Raw genomic sequence first — 21,820 nt, 5'->3', positions numbered from 1 at the left:
TTCTGTCTATCTCCTACAGAGATAGACAGAAAGATAAGCAAAAATAGCATCTGTTTTGGTTACATAATTACTAAAAGTAAGTAGAGAGACGACAATTATACATACACGAAAACATATAAAATTAACAAAAGCTAACTTTTGCTGAGCTCTTCTTATGTTATATTATTCTGGATAAGTGTTTTATTAACTCATTTCACTGTCACACAAAGACACAAAATAGTGAAAATAATTATGTACAAACCCATCATATTTAAAACATAAATGTGTACACTAACAGAGATTTGAAGAAAATATAGGGCTGGCCCCGTGGCTTAGCGGTTAAGTGCGCGCGCTCTGCTGCTGGCGGCCTAGGTTCAGATCCCGGGCGCGCACCGACGCACCGCTTCTCCAGCCGTGCTGAGGCCGCGTCCCACATACAGCAACTAGAAGGATGTGCAGCTATGACATACAACTATCTACTGGGGCTTTGGGAGGGGAATAAATAAATAAATATAAAATCTTAAAAAATATATATATAGATGCTAGAGCTAAATTTTTATGAAGATAGTTTGTCTTATATGTAAACAATAACCAAAGCAAAAAGCATATAATGAAAAGAGCTTGTAAGGAAGGTGGGGAAGACTGAAATATAAGTTGACATTCTTATTAAGGTAGGCACCCCCTGTAGGTAGTAGGAAACACAAGGCTGGAGTCCTAGACTAGAAATATTTTTGGCAATCTTAGTTTTCATACACACACACAACTATAACATTTCCCAGAACAATGAAAGTAGCTACGGTGTGTGTGTATTCCTTTTATTAATGTGTAAGAGAATAAGATCCAGAAAACATGCCTTTTTTGAGTTTTGGTGAGGAAGACCAGCCCTGAGCTAACATCCAATGCCAACCTTCCTCTTTTTTCTGAGGAAGATTGGCCCTGGGCTAACATCCGTGCCCATCTTCCTCCACTTTATATGGGACACCGCCACAGCATGGCCTAACAAGCGGTGCGTCGCTGCGCACCCAGGATCCAAATCCGCAAAGTCCGGGCCGCGGCAGCGGAGCGCGCACACTTAACTGCTGCGCCACTGGGCCGGCCCCCCAAAATATGCCTTTTTAAAGTTAAATCCATTACATAAAACAATGTCTGTTATTTTAAGTAATGTTCCTAATATAAATACAAACCGCAATGACTTCACCTTAACCTACTTTACAAGTATTAGATTTATTTAGCTTCAAAAGACTTTTTTTTTAATAATTTTTATTTATTTATTTTTTTTCCCCCAAAGCCCCAGGAGATAGTTGTATGTCATAGTTGCACATCCTTCTAGTTGCTGTATGTGGGACGCGGCCTCAGCATGGCCGGAGAAGCGGTGCGTCAGTGCGCGCCCGGGATCCGAACCTGGGCCGCCAGTAGCGGAGGGCACGCACTTAACCGCTAAGCCACGGGGCCAGCCCAGATTTATTTAGCTTTAATAAGTAAAACTATCATTCTGTTTCCTGTTAAAACAGTAACACTAATCTGAAAAATTACCAAAAATAAATTATAGAACAAAAAAAAAGAAAACTAATCCTATTTGTGAATATAGATAGAAAATGATCTTAATAAATGAAGAGACAGACATTTCATGCTCTTACAAAGGATATGAACAGGCAATTTAGAGAAGAGGAAACTCAAAAGGCTAACAAACAGAAAGAGATGCTTAATTTCAGTGATAATCAGAAAAAGGCAAATTAATATAAATAGGAGATATAACTTTACACTTAGACTAGCAAGAAGTAGAATTCTAGATAACACCAAGTGTTAACAGCAATACGTGATCATGCACTGCTAGTGGAAATGCAGACGAGGGAAAGCATTCTGGAAAGCAATCAGCAACTTAAGTTTACATATACCGAACGAACCAGCAATTCCACTATCCATTACTATGTCAAAGAAATTCTAAAACAGTTACAAGTAATGGACTTAACGTACACAAAATATCACAGATGAATCTTTACAAAAGAGAGAAAAATGACAATTTGATTTTTATAAAAAAAATATATGTACAGGAAAAACAAGAATATTTTACAAAGATACATAAAGAAAAATGGAAGGAGAATATGAGAGGAATGGAGATAAAAATGGATGTGAATTAAACAAAAGAGGGACTACGCGTAGACCAATGACGATAATGTGCCATTAGCTGAAAAAAAGAATGCAGAAGCAAAAATCCTAAATAAAATACTAACAAATCAAATACAATAGTATATCAAAAGAAACAGGGCCGGCCCTATGGCTTAGCGGTTAAGTGCACACGCTCCACTACTGGCGGCCCGGGTTCAGATCCCGGGCGCGCAACGACGCACCGCTTCTCTGGCCATGCTGAGGTCACGTCCCACATATAGCAACTAGTAGGATGTGCTACTATGACATACAACTATCTACTGGGGCTTTGGAGAGAAAAAGGAGGAGGATTGGCAATAGATGTTAGCTCAGAGCCAGTCTTCCTCAGCAAAAAAAAACAGGACGATTAGCATGGATGTTAGCTCAGGGCTGATCTTCCTCACAAAAAAAAAAAAAGAAAAAGAAAAATATTCCACAACCAGATTTATTCCATTAGTAAATTAAACAAGAAAAAACAACACATCTTGGTAGGCACAAAAATTAATTAACAAAATTCAGTATCTATTACTAACAACGCTTAGAAAACTAGGAAGAAAGAAATTTCCTTAACATGTTAAATAATAATTTTTAGAAACCAACAAATACCACACTTAACAGTTACACAATTGCCATTTACATTTTTTAAAAAGTTTTTTTAAAGGAACAAAAGACACCCTCTAGCACCACCATCATAATATACAGTTCTGAGGATGACTGCCAATACTAGCAAAAAAAAAAAAAAGGTATCAATACTGGAAATATTTACACTTGGTTTTTCTACCTAAAACATTCAAACATTAGAAAGAATAAAGTATTTCTGCAAGATAACCAGACGACTTTGCACACTAAAGCACAGCTTTCCCACATATTGGAAATAACCAGTTAGAAATGTAACGGAAAAAAATCCTACTCACACTAGTAATAAAACCTATTAATTCTTAAGCTTATTCCTAGGTATTTTAGGTAAAGGATGTCTCCAATTAAGGAGAGAGAAATCTTAGTTGGAAAAACTTTAAACGTAAAGATGCAATTATTGCCAAGGTAAATGCAAGTTCAATAAAAAACCCAACTGTGTTCATGTGTATATACATAAAATTCTGAAAGGATACACACTAAACTTCTGGTAGAACTTATCTCTAAACAGTAGGTTTGTGAGAAGGACTAGAGAGAGGAAGGGGTACTTTCTACTTTGCACCTTTCTGTACATCTTGTGTTTTATATATACACCTATTCTTATTTTAAATAAATCATTTCTTCTGACAAAGATTCTCTCCTTGACCAAACTTTAGTCAGACTCCTCTAAGCCCTCTCCTTGATTAGGCTGGATCCTTGAACTTTCATGTCCATCTTTACTCGACCCAATTTTATGTCATGTTTGTTGTTGTGGTTGTTGGGCTTGTTTTTTTTTGTTTTATTTTTTATTGATGTCATAATAGTTTATAACACCATGAAATTTTAGTTGTACATTATTCTTTGTCAGTCACCATATACATGCACCCCTTCACCCCTTGCGCCCAGCCCCCAACCCCCTTCCTCCTGGTAAACAGCAAACTGTTCTGTTTGTGTGTTACTTTATCTTCCACATGTGAGTGAAATCATACAGTGTTTGTCTTTCTCTGTCTGGCTTATTTCGCTTAACATAATACCCTCAAGGTCCACCCACGTTGTTGCAAACGGGATGATTTTGTCTTTTTTTATGGCTGAGTAGTATTCCATTGTATATATATACACCACATCTTCTTTATCCAATCATCAGTTGAGGGACATGGGTTACTTCCAGGTCTTAGCTATAGTGAATAATGCTGCAATGAACATAGCGGTACATAAGCCTCTTTGGATTGCTGATTTCAGGTTCTTTGGATAAATACCCAGTAGTGGGATAGCGGGATCATAAGGTATTTCTATTTTTAATTTTCTGAGGAATCTCCATACTGTTTTCCATAAAGGCTGCACCAGTTTGCATTCCCACCAGCAGTGAAGGAGGGTTTTCTTTTCTCCACAACTTCTCCAACATTTGTTACTTTTTGTCTTAGTGATTATAGCCACTCTAACAGGTGATATCTTGGTGTAGTTTTGATTTGCATTTTCCTGATGATTAGTGATGCTGAACATCTTTTCATGTGCCTACTGGTACATGGCCCAATTTTAGCAAGAATCCTCAGCCTTCAATACCTGATCAACCTCAACATCTGATGAAATTCCTCATCTCTCACCATCCCACAGGGAATATATGATCAACCCGACCTGCCATCAGCAAGAATCCTATCAAGTTGGTTCAGCCAGAATCCTTCCTTACCCCTGATGTTTCCTCTTAGTAATCTCCATCCATTGGCCCCCTACTCTCCTCCTAGGCTATAAATTTGCACTTTTCCTTGCTGTATTTGTATTAAGCCCAGTTCTCTATTGAGGTCTCTTTCCCCCTATTGCAATAGTTACTGATTAAAATCTGCTTTTACCACTTTAACCACGGTCCAGCTCTGGTTTTCTCTAACACTGCTTGCTAAATGTAAAATTTAGACAGTTTCTAAAAATAAAATCTAAATTTAACTCTGAATTAAGAAAACTGTTTCTTTTTTATAGAAAAATTGGTGGTTTCTAGTCAGTGATTCATGCTCTAAATCTCTTCTCTAATTCACGTAATAGCAAACTTACAAAAACATTTTTTAAAAAATCAGGGGCCAGCCCGGTGGCGCAAGCGGTTAAGTGCCCGCGCTCCACTGCAGCGGCCCAGGGTTCGCCGGTTCAGATCCCAGGCTTGCACAGACGCACTGCTTGGCAAGCCATGTTGTGGCAGCGTCCCATGTAAAGTGGAGGAAGATGGGCACGGATGTTAGCCCAGGGCCAATCTTCCTCAGCAAAAAAAGAGGAGGATTGGTAGATGTTAGCACAGGGCTGATCCTCACAAAAAAAAAAAAAAAAAATCAATACAAGGGCTGGCCTGTGGTGTAGTGGTTAAGTTTGGTGCGCTCCACTTCGTGGCCCAGGTGCATAGGTTCGGATCCCAGGCTTGGACCTCCACCACTCATCAGCCATGCTGTGGCAGCAACCCACATACAAAATAGAGGCAGACGGGCACAGATGTTAGCTCAGGGCTAATCTTCCTTAAGCAAAAAAAGAGGAAGACTGGCAACAGATGTTAGCTCAGGGTGAATCTTCCTGAGCAAAAAAAAAAAATCAATATAACTAGCTTCCTTAACTAGGGAAGTCAAGTTTTAACTATCTGATTTTCAACTATCATAACACACTCATTTCCTGATTAAAAAAAAACTAACATAAAAAACTAGGTCAGAGTGTCAAAGTAACCATTTTTATTCAAACAGTCTGAAAAGAAAACAAAAGAGAACACAAAGTAGGGAAACTAGGAAAGACTTATTAGACACATACAAAAAATATCCGAGATAAATTAAGTCATTATGCTTTGAAGTATATTGAATCTTAAAGATCAACAAATTCCTGCTTTCATTTTGAAAAAAAAAAGTCAGTGAACATAACCTTTCTTGATATGTTTTTTGATGTGGAAGCTGGGAGATTCCTACTCTTGGTTCTCTCACTAATCTGTGTGATCTTATTGAAGTTAATTAACTTTTCTGAGCCTAAGTTCCCTCAACTACGCAATGAAAGAGTTTAACATTCTGTGATTATATAGAACTAAAGATGACATGTGGAAAATAGAACTGAATGAGTAGTGATCCCAAGACAATGAGTTTTGTTTTGTTTTGTTTTTTAAGGTTTCTACTTGTTCGCATTCTGCTTATTTGCATCTTTTTCATGGGACACTAACGGTATATAGTTGAATTAATAAGGCAGTATTACTTTGACAAATTTTTTAAAAATTACTGAATCCAAGACAACAGCCACCTTCCAAAACATATACTCTTCCTCCAGAATAATTATCCTTTTCTCTATAGTTACCAGTGTATTTTGGTCAGCAGCAAGGTGGGGGTTTTTTCCTGCATTATCAGTCAGGGACTCCTTCTTGCAAATTTAAACTCAATTTTAACATCATCATTATTAACACCTACTGTGATAGGTGCTAGAAATCATTTTTTTTTAAAATAAGGTACAGAGGAAGTTGCTAAAGCTCCAAGAGGACAGGACTGTCTATGCTATTGACTACTATATCCCCAATACCAGGAAAAGTCACTTACTTGTAGCAGATGCCCAATAAATATTTGTTAAATTAATTGAAAAGATTTATAAAGGCAAGTAAACAGTGCCTAAGTGCCGAATGACAAAGCAAGTACTAAAGAAGGAACAATCACTAAAAACTAAGGATATCCAAAAACTCTTCATGTTGGGGGACGGCCTGGTGGCGCAAGCGGTTAAGTGTGCGCGCTCCACCGCAGCAGCCCGGGGTTTGCCGGTTCGGATCTCGGGCTCGCACCGACGCACCTCTTGGCAAGCCAAGCTGTGGCGGCGTCCCATATAAAGTGGAGGAAGATGGGCACGGATGTTAGCCCAGGGCCAGTCTTCCTCAGCAAAAAAGGAGGACTGGCAGATGTTAGCACAGGGCTGATCTTCCTCACAAAAAAAAACCTCATGTTGGAAATGGGACTTAAGCTAAATCTGAATAAAGAATATATAAATCTGAAGGAGTAAAACAAACTACAAGGTGGTGTAAGGATATTCCAGAATGACAAACCTTTTTGAGCAACGATAAAAAAAAAAAAGTAGACATGGCTTATGTGCAAAGCAAGATTACACTATTTTGGTTTAGAAAGAATACCCTAATAGGTAGTTAACACTCTAATCATGGAGAGATTTGAAACCTACTATAGGCAAAAATAAAAAAAAAGAATGTCTGGAACAAATCAGTATTTTTAGAAGCTTGTGAGGCAGTATTCTGTAGAACACTGTGGTCAAGAGAGAGACCAGAGGTAAAAATTAGCAAGACCCCTACCATTCACCCAGATATGAGGTGACAAGGGTTTGAATCAGGGTAACAATAGTATTAGGAATTAAATGATTAAAAATGGATTTAAAATATTACACAGAGTTTATAAAACTAGATTCATGGCTGGGCAAGTGAGGACAAGAGAGTGAAATACTGAATGAAAGCTGAATCTAGGTTTCTAGAAAGGATAAACTAAGGGCTGGGCATGGGGAGAAGGGCAACTTGGTTTGAGAGAAAAATTTTAGAAAGGCTAAATTTCAGGTGACAGTACATCATCCAGGTGAAGACATTAGCAAGAAAATAGATATGTGGAATTGTAACAGTGGAAAAGTATCAGGACTAGATAGAGATGTAATTTTATAAGGCATCTAAACAAAAGGAGCCAACTGGAGTGGGAGGATTTAAATCAAAGAGTGGCTACTGGAAAAAAAAATACTGGTAAACAAGTATCTGAATGGAGGATTAGAAGCAAGATCATAAGAGATGAGAAATGAGTAACCTGAGAAAGAGGACAAAGAAACTGAGAAAAAAAGAGGAGACTGGTAAAAACCTGAAGATACTAAACATGGTCCTCACAGAGAAATTAACAGTGAAATAAAAGAGAACAAGGGATAGGATGACAGTTCTAATGGATAAGAGAGCTGAGAAAGGAGTTTCTTTTGTTGTTACTATTGGTTTGGTTGGTTTTTAAACGGGAAAAACTAAAATGGTGCTGCCAAAGTGGATACCATTGGCATAATGGACTTCGGTCTCTGTAAAATTAAGAATCACTGCTTGATTGAACTGGAACCATATCTGCCTGTTCTCCACTGTATCTCCAGTGCCTAGGAGAATACCAGGTATTCTAAGTGCCTAACATCCCAAACAAAAGCCCTGCAAGCAAAAGCATAGAATTTTTTTTCAAGCCATGACATATTTTCTGAGGCTTTAGTAATTCTGGTATTTCTATATTTTAGCCTTTCTGTGCTTATTCTCATTTACCTGGCTAGCTATAATGATCTTGAAAACTAAACTTTAACTTCTGATGCAAAGAAGCAGGCTTAGTGATTAGAAATAATTAGAATTCTCCATTCTAAATTCTGGATAACTGAGGCATTTCTATTTTATTATTTAAAGAAGTAGAGTTCAGAAAAGTTTAAAATAATATATTGGTAATGCAAGTATAAACAAAATCAGAAAAGTAGAATGCAAAGTAATAATAACTAGATATTTTATTTAAAATAAGATTTATCTTCAAAGAAAAAATATTCATTTTGTTATCTATTTAGAAGGAATAAGAACTGTGTATAAAATTTGAAGGTGTGGGCTTTAGAAAAAAAAATGTTACATGACCCTGCTGATTGTAAAGACTTCAGGACATGATGCCAAAGACATTTCCTGGCAGTCAGTGTTTAACACACAAAGGGAAAAGAAAACAAACCTACACTCACAACTTCCCAAACCCAAGCACCATTTGCTGCAGCTAACATCAAGCTGCAATCATGAAGCCAGTGGCATCCCTAAAATGAGCTCTGTCAGAATGACCTGGCAGGGCCCAGGCAATGCTCTACACAACAGAACGCAGACACTACTTGCTCTAAAAGGCTCTCTCCAGTGCAAGTCATAAGGCAGAACCAGCTAGCAGCAAGTGGGACAGATACACGGCTCCTCTATATACCAACGTATATTGCACACTCACTAAATATATGATGACGTTCACACTGTAAATATGAAAGATGTTGTGACACAGGACCTGCCCTTATGGACACAGTTTAGCTGGGAGACAGGATACACACAGACAGACAGTATATCTAGTACATATTCAGTAAAAATGTAGCCTAATATATGATTCATTCATTTCAGAACCATCTATTAAGCAGCTACTATGTGCCACTCATCGCTGGACCTTAGGGAAATAAAAACACCTTTAAGTGACTCAGAATCTAGTGAGAAAACACACATACAAAGTATGAGATATAGGTGATATAATGGAGAATACAGAATTTCTCATCACTAATCTTCTCTTATTCGATCCTATGGATTAACCAGTATTCTCTAGTCCCTTCGTAAAACAGTGCCCAAGCCCAGGGCATAGTGTATATTCACAGCTAGAGTATGCTCTTCTTTATAGTTCACCCATACACTTCGGTTGCCACAGCAGAGTTGTATAAGCTCACCAAGAGGCAGCTGGGTTTCCTCCCAAACCTATTTATGTCCATCATTTCTGCATGTTACTTTGATTAGATAACTCAATTAAATATTACATAAACCAATAAAATATGGGTCTGCGGGGCTGGCCCCGTGGCTTGGCAGTTGAGGGCACGTGCTCCACTACTGGCAGCCCAGGGTTCGGATCCTGGGCGCGCACTGTCGCACCACTTCTCCGGCCATGCTGAGTCCAAGTCCCACATACAGCCACTAGAAGGATGTGCAACTATGACATACAGCTATCTACTGGGGGCTTTGGGGAAAAATAAATAAATAAATAAACCTTTGTTATAAAAAAATAAATAAAAATAATAAAAAATAAAATATGGGTCTGAAAAGAAAGACTAAGTTGAATGCTTTGGAAAGACAATATAATAAAAGAGACATACTAAAAATACTGCTGTCAAATTAGATGTCGGTGAAACAACTGTAAAAGACAGGGGAAAAAGTCATAAAAATCTAGAATTTTGCACTCAGTGTGCTTTACTCAAAGAAAACCAAAACCAGAAATCATAAACAATGCATTATAATTGTACCTTATTCAAGAAAGACAACAGAGAACTCCAATCAGCATTCTAAAAAAAAAAAAGTGAAGGTTGGGTAGGCTTGGTCTTCACACTGGCAAATGACTATGCATTTACATATTTTTAACTTAAATTATTTAAGTATCATTTTAACCATCTTTGCAGAATAAGTGCCCAACCACCAGAATGGATGGTGTTGGATAACAATGCTTCTGTCTTATACATACAAGCTGTTAGGGGTACATGAAGCTTCACTGTGTCTGGAGGTCAGAGAGGCTCCTCAAAGAAAGTAAACTGAATCTTGGAAGACGATTAGAAATTTACCAGACAGACAAGGAGACGAAAACATCCCAGCCCTGTATACTGCCCCAGGAGCATGAGAGAACAGGAAAAATATCAAAATATTTCCTTCTATTTACCGCCTCAAGGCCCAGCACTCAAACTCTTCTTATGGCAAATTATTTAATCTCCCTCCTCATCTATGAATTAGGGAATAATTATTAATACCTACTACATATAGTTTTGCAAAGATTAAAACAGACTATATATGTAAAGTGCTCTTCACTGTATCTGGCACATGGTAAGTGCTCAACAAATGAAACTATGATTATTTGTGGAGGGTAAAGAAGGAAAAAAAGAAAGAAAATAACAGATATAGTCTGGGTTCAAGTACTGGGACCACCGTACCATCTTCCCCAACTAACTCTACTCTTTCAAGTTCAGTAAGTGTGCTGACCCACATCCCCAGGCTCCTCCTTGCTCCCTTGTAACGTGAATCCACATTCCTCAGAGCAGGTTTTGGTTGTGCCTATTATTTAGGCTCCTTTGCTCACTGCTTAACCTTTTCATTTAGGAAGTATAAACAAAAAAATTAAGAGCAAGTCACAGGCTGGGCTGTAATTTTCCATCAGGTGAAATTGGTATCACCGGTGTGGAATTTGACATCGTATTTATTTCTCCTAACTAGATATGCTGGTATTGGATCCAATTTCTGTCACATGTAAATGAGCGCTAATGGAACCTGTGTGTACAGTAATGAAACACTCCCCCTGGCCCTTTCCTTGGATCTCTGTAGCTCAGTTATGCCAAGAACCTATTCGCCACACCCAAAATACCTATTCCACCCAACCTTATTCAATATTTCCCAAAGCTCACCCTAATTTCAGAGCTTCTACTCCCTTATTTTTCTCATCTTATCTCCCCCCAAAAAAATACCTACTCATTTTTCCTTGTGCCATACTGCTTCTAGCCAACTCTACAATAAATTTTCCTTCTTATATATCAGTATCCTCTAATACTCCACCATCTTGTTCGGATAAGGTACTTTTATAATAAAGGTTAAACAGCATTAAGTCTGCCAAAGAAAGTGATTTTACTTTTACAAATACCTTACTGCATGAGAACAAATACATCACTGACGTATTATTCTGTTCAAATACAGCATATGTAAAACAGCCTAAGAATGACCTAATAACCAAAGCACTATAGAAAATTTGATATATGATCAATAAACACAAACTATATTAAAAAATATATACAGAACTTAATTAGGCTACCCTCAGAGCAAGTTGAAAAAGATTCGAATTTGTAGATTTTTTTTAAAAAGAAATAAACATTTACTTCAGTATTCCCCACACAAAAATAAATAAAATTATTAAAAGAAACTACAGTGATACATTGTTAAACACTTTTAAGGAAGACAAATTATTAAAGACTTTCCTTAGCGCCTTACAACGTAATTGTTTCACTAAGTTATTCTACTTGAAGAAAAATTTGAAAAAAGTGGTAAGAATTTAAATTATGACAGCCATTCAAAGCATAATCATCTAAATATTATAATTCAATTGGCTACTTAAGATCAGAAGCAGCTACACAGGGTGAGGGACCAATAAAAGGAGATGATGTGGTATGGAGAACAATGCTCTGGCCTGGGTACCAGGACTCCTGGGTTCTAAACTAAATCTACCCCAACTCACAGAGTGATCTAAGACAAATCACTTCATCTCTCCAGCCCTAAGCGATAAAATACAAGTTGAGGCTACTTAAGTTCTAAGGTCCCTCAGGAGGTAAAACATTCTTAGTCTAATGAAAGGGATAGAAAATAGAGAGTAGGGATATTGGAGGAAGGGGGGGCGGGGTGTGTGTGTGTGTCTATCCCTGTCAATCCTAGAATTCTACAATCACAGGTGCTAAAATGAAGACTATAGATAATACATCCTTTAGGAATTAAGAACAGGTTAATGTGTGCAGTTTCTCCCTCCTGTTGGCCTCTGCTTCCCTACTCCTCTGTTCCCCTCTCTGTCTCTTCTTGTCTTCTGCCCACTTCCTCAACTTCTCTCTCTTGCCTCAGGTTTTTCTCCCAATCTCCAAGTTTTCCTCTATTACTATCTCCAGTCCTCAATGCTTACAAGCTATTACCACCCACTCCTGCCATCTCTGGCCTGCCCTCTACTTCCAATACTATCAGTTTATTGTCCTTAAACCAACACTAACGGGGCAAAGAGAATGTAAGTAGCTACTATGGCAAATGGATCACTTAAGCTAATTCTTGGCTTCTAAAATTTGATTTAAATAAATAATACAGTCAAATGCATTCTGTCCATAGAAATCTCAACCAACAAGAGCAAATCACTTATTTGACACCTATTATGGGTCACATACTTTATCTTTTTAAAATCTTACAACTACTCAGCTTGGCAAGCATATTATCATCCACAATTTACAAATAAAAATGAGGCCCAGAAAATTATAAATTGCAAGTGATGTAACTAAGGCCCACACTTTCCACTGCCAAATTATTACGAGCAATAGACTCTTTTGTCAAATTGACCACCAAAGCAAGAAACTCCCAAGTCCCAAGGGCAAGTTTATTTCTAATGGCCCAGAACTGAAACCTGGATGCCACTAATAACATTCATAAGTAAAACAGTATAACTGACATCAAGCATATAGTAGGCTGACAAAGGGAAATCAGTCCAGATTATCTGGACTTTCTAAACATCTTTCAAAGACTGATTAGTAAAGGAGTTTGTTTGTTTTAAACTCTGCTTAAATTAGCAAGATTTTGGAGAAAAGTTGTAGTCTCCCCCGACCATTGGAATTCAAACAAAAGTAGATTTAGATAGTAAATAAAGTTTAGGGCTAAATAAGTACATCTCTTGATAAAGTAGTGTTATGAGTGATATTTCTCCCCAGATAATTACTAGGGCCATTCCTATTTGTCAGTTTTTGAAAGTAAGATAAGAGAATTCAGTTTCTAGTAATAGTGCCCTGAAATAACTCACCTACTGAAACAGCTAAAAATTCTGGATAAAATATTTTTACACTCATCTTAAAAAGCAAAGTTGATAAGAAGTAAGGAATTATTTGTCCAAAATTGAAGGGAATGGGTCGGTCCCGTGGCTTAGCGGTTAGGTGCGCGCGCTCCACTGCTGGCAGCCCAGGTTCGGATCCCGGGCACACACTAACGCACCACTTCTCCAGCCATGCTGAGGCTGCGTCCCACATGCAGCAACTAGAAGGATGTGCAGCTATGACATAAAGCTATCTACTGGGGCTTTGGGGGAAAAAATAAATAAATAAAATTATAAAAAAAACAAAACAACAAAATTGAAGGGAAAATGGGAACTCAGTGAGGTAAGGGAACAAAAGTCTAATAGGTGATACGCCCCCATTTAGCCAAAACCCTAAAAGGTTTATACCTTCAAGGCAAAGGTGAAGCGATGTGCATTCACAACCAAAATTTGCATCAGCTGAGTGGTCCAAAACCTCAAGCAATGAATTTGTTTTAAAGTGGTTCTGGACTGGTAATGCCTCCAAAAACCTACCAGAAGCAAATGAAAAACTTTCTGATCTAAGAAGTTAACTAAGAACCTAAGAAGATACTTTTATTTGAGTCCTCAGAGTAGTCTTAACACTTTTTCAAGGACAGTAAGCAGCACACAAAGATAATTATGCATACAAATAAACAAGTCATCATGAGCAAGGACGAGCGAAAACGAGAGCCCACAAAAAGGGACCTCCAACATCTCACATATAGGAGGAACAGAGACACCAACTATAAAATAACTACAGGTTTTCCCCGCTAGCGGAAAGTTCGATTTACACCACTTCACTTTTACACAAGATGTACTTAAGCACCTGTTTTCACTAACCGAAACAAATCCGAAGAGGATTTTTGCTTAGATGAAAGGTGAAAACAGCATTCAGCATTTGTTTTGCAGCGAAGGCTTATGGAGGCAGTGTGCACTCCAAGCAGCGAGAGTGGCACCGCCAAGTTCCTTCCCCAGGAACTACACTCAGCATCTCAACATGAAGCCGCCATAGCTTTGAACTGTGTCTGTGAACATCTGTGCTTTACCTTGATTTATTTTGGTAGGTTATTTTTTGGGTCTAGGAATGCTCAAAAATCTTTCCTATATAAATTAATGGTCTTGCTTCTTTATTTTACACCATTTCACCTTACAAAAGGTTTCATAGGAACGCCCTGCTTTCAGATAGCGGGGGAAACCTGTACACTTACAAAGTTTAAAGAATAAAAGAATCCCTGAAAATATCTGCAGGTTTCAGGAAACTATTAAGAAAAGATCCAGCAGATTTTAAAAGGAACCAAACTGAACTTCAACAATAATCAAAATTAAAAACTCACTGGATGGCTTTAAAAGATAGCTTCAAGTGAAGAGAAAATTAATGGACTGGAAGATAAATCAGAATCATCCAGAATAAATTATCCAAAATAAAGCAGGTAGAGATAAAACGACGGAAAATACAGAGCAGATAAAGAAGGCCTAAGATACATGTAATCAGAGACCCAAAAGGAAAAGAAAAGAGAATAAGATAGAGGAGAAATCTAAAGAGATAATGACTGAGAATTTTACAGAACTAATGAGATGTCAATCTACAGATTCAAGGAGCCTAACAAAGTCACAAATAAAATTTAAAAAAATCTATATCCTGACATATCATAATGAAACTTCAGAACACCAAAGTCAAGAGAAAATCTTAAACGTCGTCAATACAATAAGCTAAGAAAACCAGAAGAACACAGTAAAATCTCCCTATCTGTTGTTTTAAATTTAAAAAAATAATGATAAGCAAGGATTAGTGTGACTCTGATTATCTCAGGTTGTGGGGCCTGCCCAGTGGCATAGTGGTTAAGTTCACAGGTTCAGATCCATGGTGCAGACCTATGCACCCTTTATCAAGCCATGCTCTGGCAGGCGTCCTACATATAAAATAGAGGAAGATGGGCACAGATGTTAGCTCAGGGCCAATCTTCCTCAGCAAAAGAGAAGAGGACTGGCAACAGATGTTAGCTCAGGGCTAATCTTCCTCAAAAAAAAGAAAAAAAGAAGAAGGTTGTAAGGATCAAGCAAGATAATGTACTTGAAAGGGCTTTAAAAAAAACTGTAAAGGTATCTGGAGACTTAAGTGACAGAGCTTATACAAAACCTATTTCATTCTTGGTCATTTAACCTCTCTCTGGGCCTCACTTTACCTGCAAAAGAAGGTTGTAGCTGATTATTTCCAAAGTTCATTCCAGCTCAAAGATTATTCATCATTATATCTCTTAGTCAGTGGGAGGTGATTCAAATTATAATATTCTACTGGCTAAAAATAAAATGTTAGCTATCATCAGAAATAATAATAGAAACAGAACAAAAATTATATCCCAAATGCTACAAAAAGCCATCCATACATGGAATACTAACACATGCGTCACTAAACTATACATGTAAAAACAGAAAAGAACAACTAAAGCAGTGGTTCTCAATCCCTGCTGCATATTAGGACTACTAGAGAGCTCAAAAAAAATACTAACGCTAAGGGCCCTATTTCCTAAGATTCTGATTTAGCTGGTCTGAGGTAGAGCCCAGGGAATGAATATTTTTAAAAGTTCCCCCAGATATCCTAAGATTGCAGCTAAAGTTGAGAAACACTGAACTAAAGTAACAAATAGTAGGATAGGCTTTAAAAGAGTAAAACTTCCATAATCTTACCAAATATAATTAAAGATTATAAAATTATCAAGGATATGAATAGAATGAAAAATGAACCTGTTCACAAAAACATATCATACCACGATGGGGTTCACCTGCACCAAGTTTAAAGCAAATGGTTTAAAGAGCCAAATAAAACCAAAGATTAGTTTTATACAGTGGTTAGAACATGTATATAATTTGTTACCCAAAAAGTCACGCAAGGTTAAGATAAACACATTCAGAAATGTTTATACTTTTCTGAGATACAAATTCCAAAATAACAGACACATAATGGGTTATTAAGGAAAGCAAGTACCTTTGAAGTATATAACCAATGTTTTGAGGCTGACACTGAAGGCAATAATTCACTCCTATTAAACGTCCCTTAGTGCCACCATAAGACCCAGAATATTAGAGACTGCATGGTCACAGAATGGCACTTACATGCTCTAGCCTTAGAAGGGTTCATGACTGAAGATTATGCTTTTCTCTGGGGACAAGGAGATAAACGAAGAGTACAAATTTAACATCATTCACTTGCTACCGTTTATTTATTTAGCACTTACTTTGTGTTACGTACCAGGCCTCTGCTAGGTACTTGAAAATGCCTCATTTCTCACAAAGTAGTTTAATACCCTCACCTTACACATGAGGAAATCCAGGTTCTGAGAGGTCAGAATTACGGCAAACATGTATTTTTGGCATAAAATAAAATACTAGTAAGTCTTAGAGCAAAGATTTAAATCCAGGTCTATGCCATGTTGCCTTTCACTGTAATTGTAAATAATAGTTATAACAACAACAAAAAATACACCAACATTTAAGTGCTTACTGTGTCCATTAAAAGCTCAGTTAGGGGCCGGCCTGGTGGCGCAGCGGTTAAGTTCATGCGTTTCACTACGGCAGTCCAGGGCTCGCTGGTTCAGATCCTGGAGGTGGACCTACTCACGGCTCATGAAGCCATGCTGTGGCGGCACCCCACACAGAAGAGCTACAACTCTACAACCGTGATACACAACTATGTACCGGGGCTTTGAGAAGAAAAAAGAGGAAGATTGGCAACAGATGTTAGCGCAAGGCCAGTCTTCCTCAAAAAAAAAAAAAAAAAAAAAAAGGATTCAAAAAACATAAAAGCTTAGGGGGCCGGCCCCGTGGCTTAGCGGTTAAGTGCGCGCACTCCGCTGCTGGCGGCCCGGGTTCAGATCCCGGGCGCGCACCGACGCACCGCTTCTCTGGCCATGCTGAGGCCGCGTCCCACATACAGCAACTAGAAGGATGTGCAGCTATGACATACAACTATATACTGGGGCTTTGGTGGAAAAATAAATAAATAAAATTAAAAAAAAAAAACATAAAAGCTCAGTTAATCTGCTCAACAATCATATGAAGCTGCTCAGTCAAAATAATTTTGTTACACTTGCTCCCCCTTTTTCTCAAACCTCACATCCTATCAGCACATTTTGCTGGTTCTACCTTCAAAAATGTGTTCAGAATCCATTATACTTTGAAGGTGTATCAAAAGACACATTCACTTATCTTGTCACTACCACCTAGTTCATCTCCAGCCTGGATTATTAAGACAGCATCCCAACTAGACCCCCTCATTCTTCTACCCTCATCTTCCCTCCAGGTCTATTCTGAGTCCTTACAAAGGATTCCTTTGACAGATGGGATCACTCCTTTGCTCAAAACATTTCAACAGTTGCCCATCTTGCTGAGGTAAAATCTAAAGTCCTTACAAAGTGCAAGACCCAGTACCTCTGACATTTCTTCCATTCTCCTCTACCCCAACAACACAAGCCTCATTATTTCTCAAACATTCCCAAGCACGCTCCATTCCCCCTACTGTTACCTCCGCCTAGAACACTTTTTCCTCAGATTTCACCTTTTCAGGTCTGCTCAAATGGCACCTTATCGGTTAAACCTTTCTTTCCCACTCCACTCTCTCAAGCACTCCAAATCTCACCTACCCCACTTTATCACAGCACTTATTACCCTCTCACATTTTATGTATGTATTTATTTATTACTGTCTATCTTCCTCCACAATTTAACCTTCACGAAGGTAGGATTTGCTTTAATCATTGTTGTTTCTCCCGTACCTAGAACAGGACCTAGCATGACGTAGCTGTTTGAAAAACATTGTTGAATGAAAATATGAATCAATAATACCAAAATATAGATTCATAAACACTCTAGTGTACAGCCTCCACACCATATGCCCTGAGCTACTCAATCATATCACCTTTTTCACACAATTCTGGCATTTTCAGGTAAATAGTGGAGCCTCCTCTACTACACACACACACCCACAGACACACACACATATCAAAATCTAGGGACAATAATTTTTATTTTTTATTTACATGCTTCCTTTCCCATAAGTCAGTAATTTTCAACTACTAAGCCCTAGGTTCTTACTACCTCATAAAGTTCTTTCTTCCTGCTATTCTCCTCATTCACTGCTAGCTCTTTTATAGTATGCTGTTCTAAGAAAATTTAAACCCCTCAATGATAAACACTCTGACTTCCACATTCTGCTTGTTCTATCACTACAACTTGATTGGACGTTTCCTTGAGGTCATCTAACCCAACGTTTCACATACACAAAATTCTCTCAAATGTTATGATTAGTAATCCGTTTCCAATTCCTTTCACAAATATAAAGCTCAGTAATAATCTTGACCATTCTTCTCCCATGAACTACGTATTCTCATCTGAATGGTGGTGGTGAGGGGGGAGAGAGATTACCAAAAGTAAAAAGAGAGTCTTATATTAACTAAGATGGGCAAGAAGGAAAAAATGACAAATAAGTTTTCGGCACAATGTGGCCAGGTCCTTATTCCCAAGATCTGAAGGAGGGATGAAGTGGTGAAGGCAGGCCAGGTAGATGAGAGCTTGGATTTCCTTTCACAACTCTGCCCTGGCAACTTGAAAGAGCAGGACTGACAGGTTCCTGAAGAGACAAATTAGAGTTAATCTCAAAAATATTTTTGTTGACTTTGGTGTTAATGACTTGAGAAGAGATTTAAAAATTAAAAGGAAGACACCAACTAATCCAAATTTCATCATCATCCATTCAACTCTTACTTCTTATCGTTTTCAAGAAAAATCCCAACGGCAAAAGAAAAATGAAGGGATGTTAAAATTTAAGGATGTTGCTATAAAGAAATGATTTAAAAAATATATTTTCAATTATGCTACTAAGGGAATCAAAGACTACAGATTTCGTGGAAACTCTCTCCCCCAATAATACATAATATAATACTTGTTCTGTTTGGAAAATATGACACATTTTTTAAGTTTCTCTGCGACAATTTAATTTGAGCACAAACCAAAAGACTGTAAAAATGTAGTGCCCTTAATATGATGAGCACCAATTGGAAACCTACCTGAAGTTTAACATTTGCCATAAGTAACCGAAAAAGTAGTGTGTGTGTGTGCGCGCGGGCGTGTGCGCACATATATGCACACAAACGCCCCATAACATTTCTGTCAACAATGAACCACATATACGATGGAGGTCCCATAAGATTAGTACCATACAGCCTAGATGTGTAGTAGGCTATACCACCTAGGTTTGTGTAAGTGCAGACTATGACGTTCACACAAAGACTGAATCACCTAATGGTGCATTTCTCAGCACGTGTCCCTATCGTTAAGCAACACGTGACTGTGTTGCTTAACAAACTGAATAAAAAACTGAAGAGTGATTAGTTACAGGTAAATTGAAAAGTTTAAACATGGTGGGGTGGGGAGGGGTGAGACGGGCTGGAAATTCCCAAACTTCCACAAGTAGGAAGGTAAGAACTGTTTTCTTGTTTGTTTTTGACCAAATTAGTGTGACAGCTTACATCCCCTAAACTGGAAAAGAAATTAAAACTTAAGCAGCTACATACAAAAATCATTCTCTGCAACTGTACAACGTTCAAGTTAAAGCCTGCCTTTAAGGCTTCCTTGAAATCTGGAAATCCACAAGCTCTTTTATGGAATGCATTGCTAAAAAGGTGAATTACCAATAAATTTAAATGAAGCATTTAAGTCTGCTGGTTACTATACAGACATGGTCAGATTCATTACGAGAAAAATTACAAAGATCAATAGACTAAATACTAAAGGAACATAATAGTAGGGATGAAAAAGCTGCCAAAAAATATAAACATACAACTAACTGTAGAATAAAGAACCAGAAGGAATCTTAGAAACAATGGGTCACTCACCGGGCTTCATTCAACCCCTCCCAGAGGTCTTCCCTAACCACCTCATCTAAAATATCTGCCCCTATCACCCTCTATTTCTGTACCCTGATTTATTTTTCTCATAGCAGTTGCCACTATGGGTCAGTATATTACATAGGTGCATTCGCTGACTAAAACATAAACTCCATGAGGGCAGAGGCTTTGTCGGCTTTGTTAATCCCAGTGCCTAGAAGCACACAGCTAGCACTCAATAAATGTGCTGAATAAATAAATGATGAAACTGAAGTTAAGAGAGGTTAAAGGACTTCCTCAAGGTCACAGAGCTAGCAGCAAGCACAGCCAGCACCCTGCCTGCTTGCTCTTTCCACAGCCCCTTCCACTACACCAAAGCAGCCTGTTCCAGCACATGATTCTATTTAACAGATTTCTCCTTTCCTTTTTTTTTTTAAAGTGCCCAAGAAAATACATGTTACCAAAAAAAGGGATACATTGGCTAGCATTTTAACTTCAAGTGTTTCACCAACCAAAACTTTACTCAGATTTCATAAGCATACAGGATTAGCCAGTAAAACAGAAAAGCACAGCCACTCATAGTCCTTTAAGTTCCCTGTGAAATTGGCGTCTGCCTTGGAAGTTTTAAGAACAGCCACTGAAACCTACTTACCAATTCAGAACGGCCTGTAAAGTGTCAGCCTCACTTTCATTCTTCTAAGAGCCCACAATAGCTCCTCCCTGGATATACTTTATCTTGCAGATTATGCAAGGAAATGTAACCAACTTTAAAGCCCTGTTTAGTGCCTTTTAAAGTACAAGTCAATCTCACAAAACACAACGTAGAATTAACACTTGAGAAGTTTTAGATTCTGAGAACAGGAAACCATCACCTGACTGTGATCATCTAAGCTCTTCATTCAAAATCCACGAATCTGAAATACCTAAAAGAAACGCGGAGGGGGTGAGGGAGAGGGAAGAGAAGAAATATTTGCATATGTAAAAGGGGAGCTGATAGTCCTAGTAACACTTTCACCCAACATCAGCTTCTTGCCTAAAGTCAAGGCCTCACGAACACAACTTCTGTTGTCTTCTTTGATCACCTTCCTTTCAGACAGAGGAGACAACTGCCAATACCTTTTGCGGGGAACGTCTCTAGACCTAGCATGAGCCTCACTACGGCAGTGTATGATCTGCTCGGCATCTCTCAAAACTACTGTCAGCCCAATTAGTAAACTGACAGGGAAGACCTAAAACGTGCGATGGCAAGAGCTGAAATGAGACTGAGTTAAGAGTGGGAAGGTGTAGACGCAAAGGAGCAGGGAGGATAAACAACGCATCAGGGGCGGGAGTGGGAACCCGGGTCAAGGAAGTGGGGTCAGCGAAAGCCAAAGGTGAAGGGGGGAAGGGGACGAGGTTCTGGTGGGATAGGCGGGAGCAAACCGGGAGAGAACCAGCGAGGGCTGAGGGGGGAGGGGAAGGGTCCGGGGCGGGGCGGAAGGGAGCGAAGAGGCGGGATGAAGAGGGCCTGGCCGGGAGGGTCTTTACCTGCAGCTCCGCCCGCTCCACCTCCCACTGGGCTCTCTCCACCTCGAAGCGGGCCCACTCGTGCTGCAGGAAGTGCAGGATCCCTGGCAGGCTGTACTGGGCTCGGGCCGCCCCCGCCGCAGCCGCCCCGTCGCCCGCAGCGGCAGCCTCCGCCAGAGGCCCGAGACCCTTGGCACCGCCGGCGCCCGGGTGGTTGTTGCTGAAGAAGACGCCGGGACCCGCCTGCTCGTCCATGGCGGCCGCAGAGACCCGGGGAGCTGCCCAGGCAGCCAGCAGCAGAGGCAACGGCGGCGGCCAGCAGCGCCTCCTCCTCCCTCCGCCGCTCCCCGCCCACACCCCAGTCAGCAGGGAGCAGCCTGGGCGCGGGGGCCGG

At 39.1% G+C, this 21,820-nt stretch overlaps 1 protein-coding gene across 3 annotated transcripts in view; it reads right to left on the bottom strand.

Annotated features, from left to right (window-relative positions):
• STRN (striatin) overlaps positions 1–21,820 on the bottom strand; it is a 94,192-nt gene extending 72,372 nt beyond the window's left edge. Inside the window, exon 1 of one of the 3 annotated variants that reach the window (XM_058551433.1) lies at positions 21,448–21,820. In XM_058551433.1, coding sequence (XP_058407416.1) covers positions 21,448–21,681 — 234 coding nt within the window. In that variant the 5' untranslated portion in view covers positions 21,682–21,820. Of the gene's footprint in view, positions 1–20,572; positions 21,307–21,447 lie in introns of those variants that run through there. The other 2 variants (XM_058551434.1, XM_058551435.1) reach the window with 2 other exon arrangements.

The sequence above is a fragment of the Diceros bicornis genome, chromosome 12, assembly GCF_020826845.1.
Source record: "Diceros bicornis minor isolate mBicDic1 chromosome 12, mDicBic1.mat.cur, whole genome shotgun sequence".
In the NCBI taxonomy this organism is placed as follows: Eukaryota; Metazoa; Chordata; class Mammalia; order Perissodactyla; family Rhinocerotidae; genus Diceros; species Diceros bicornis.
This window is presented reverse-complemented; position numbering and strand designations above follow the sequence as displayed.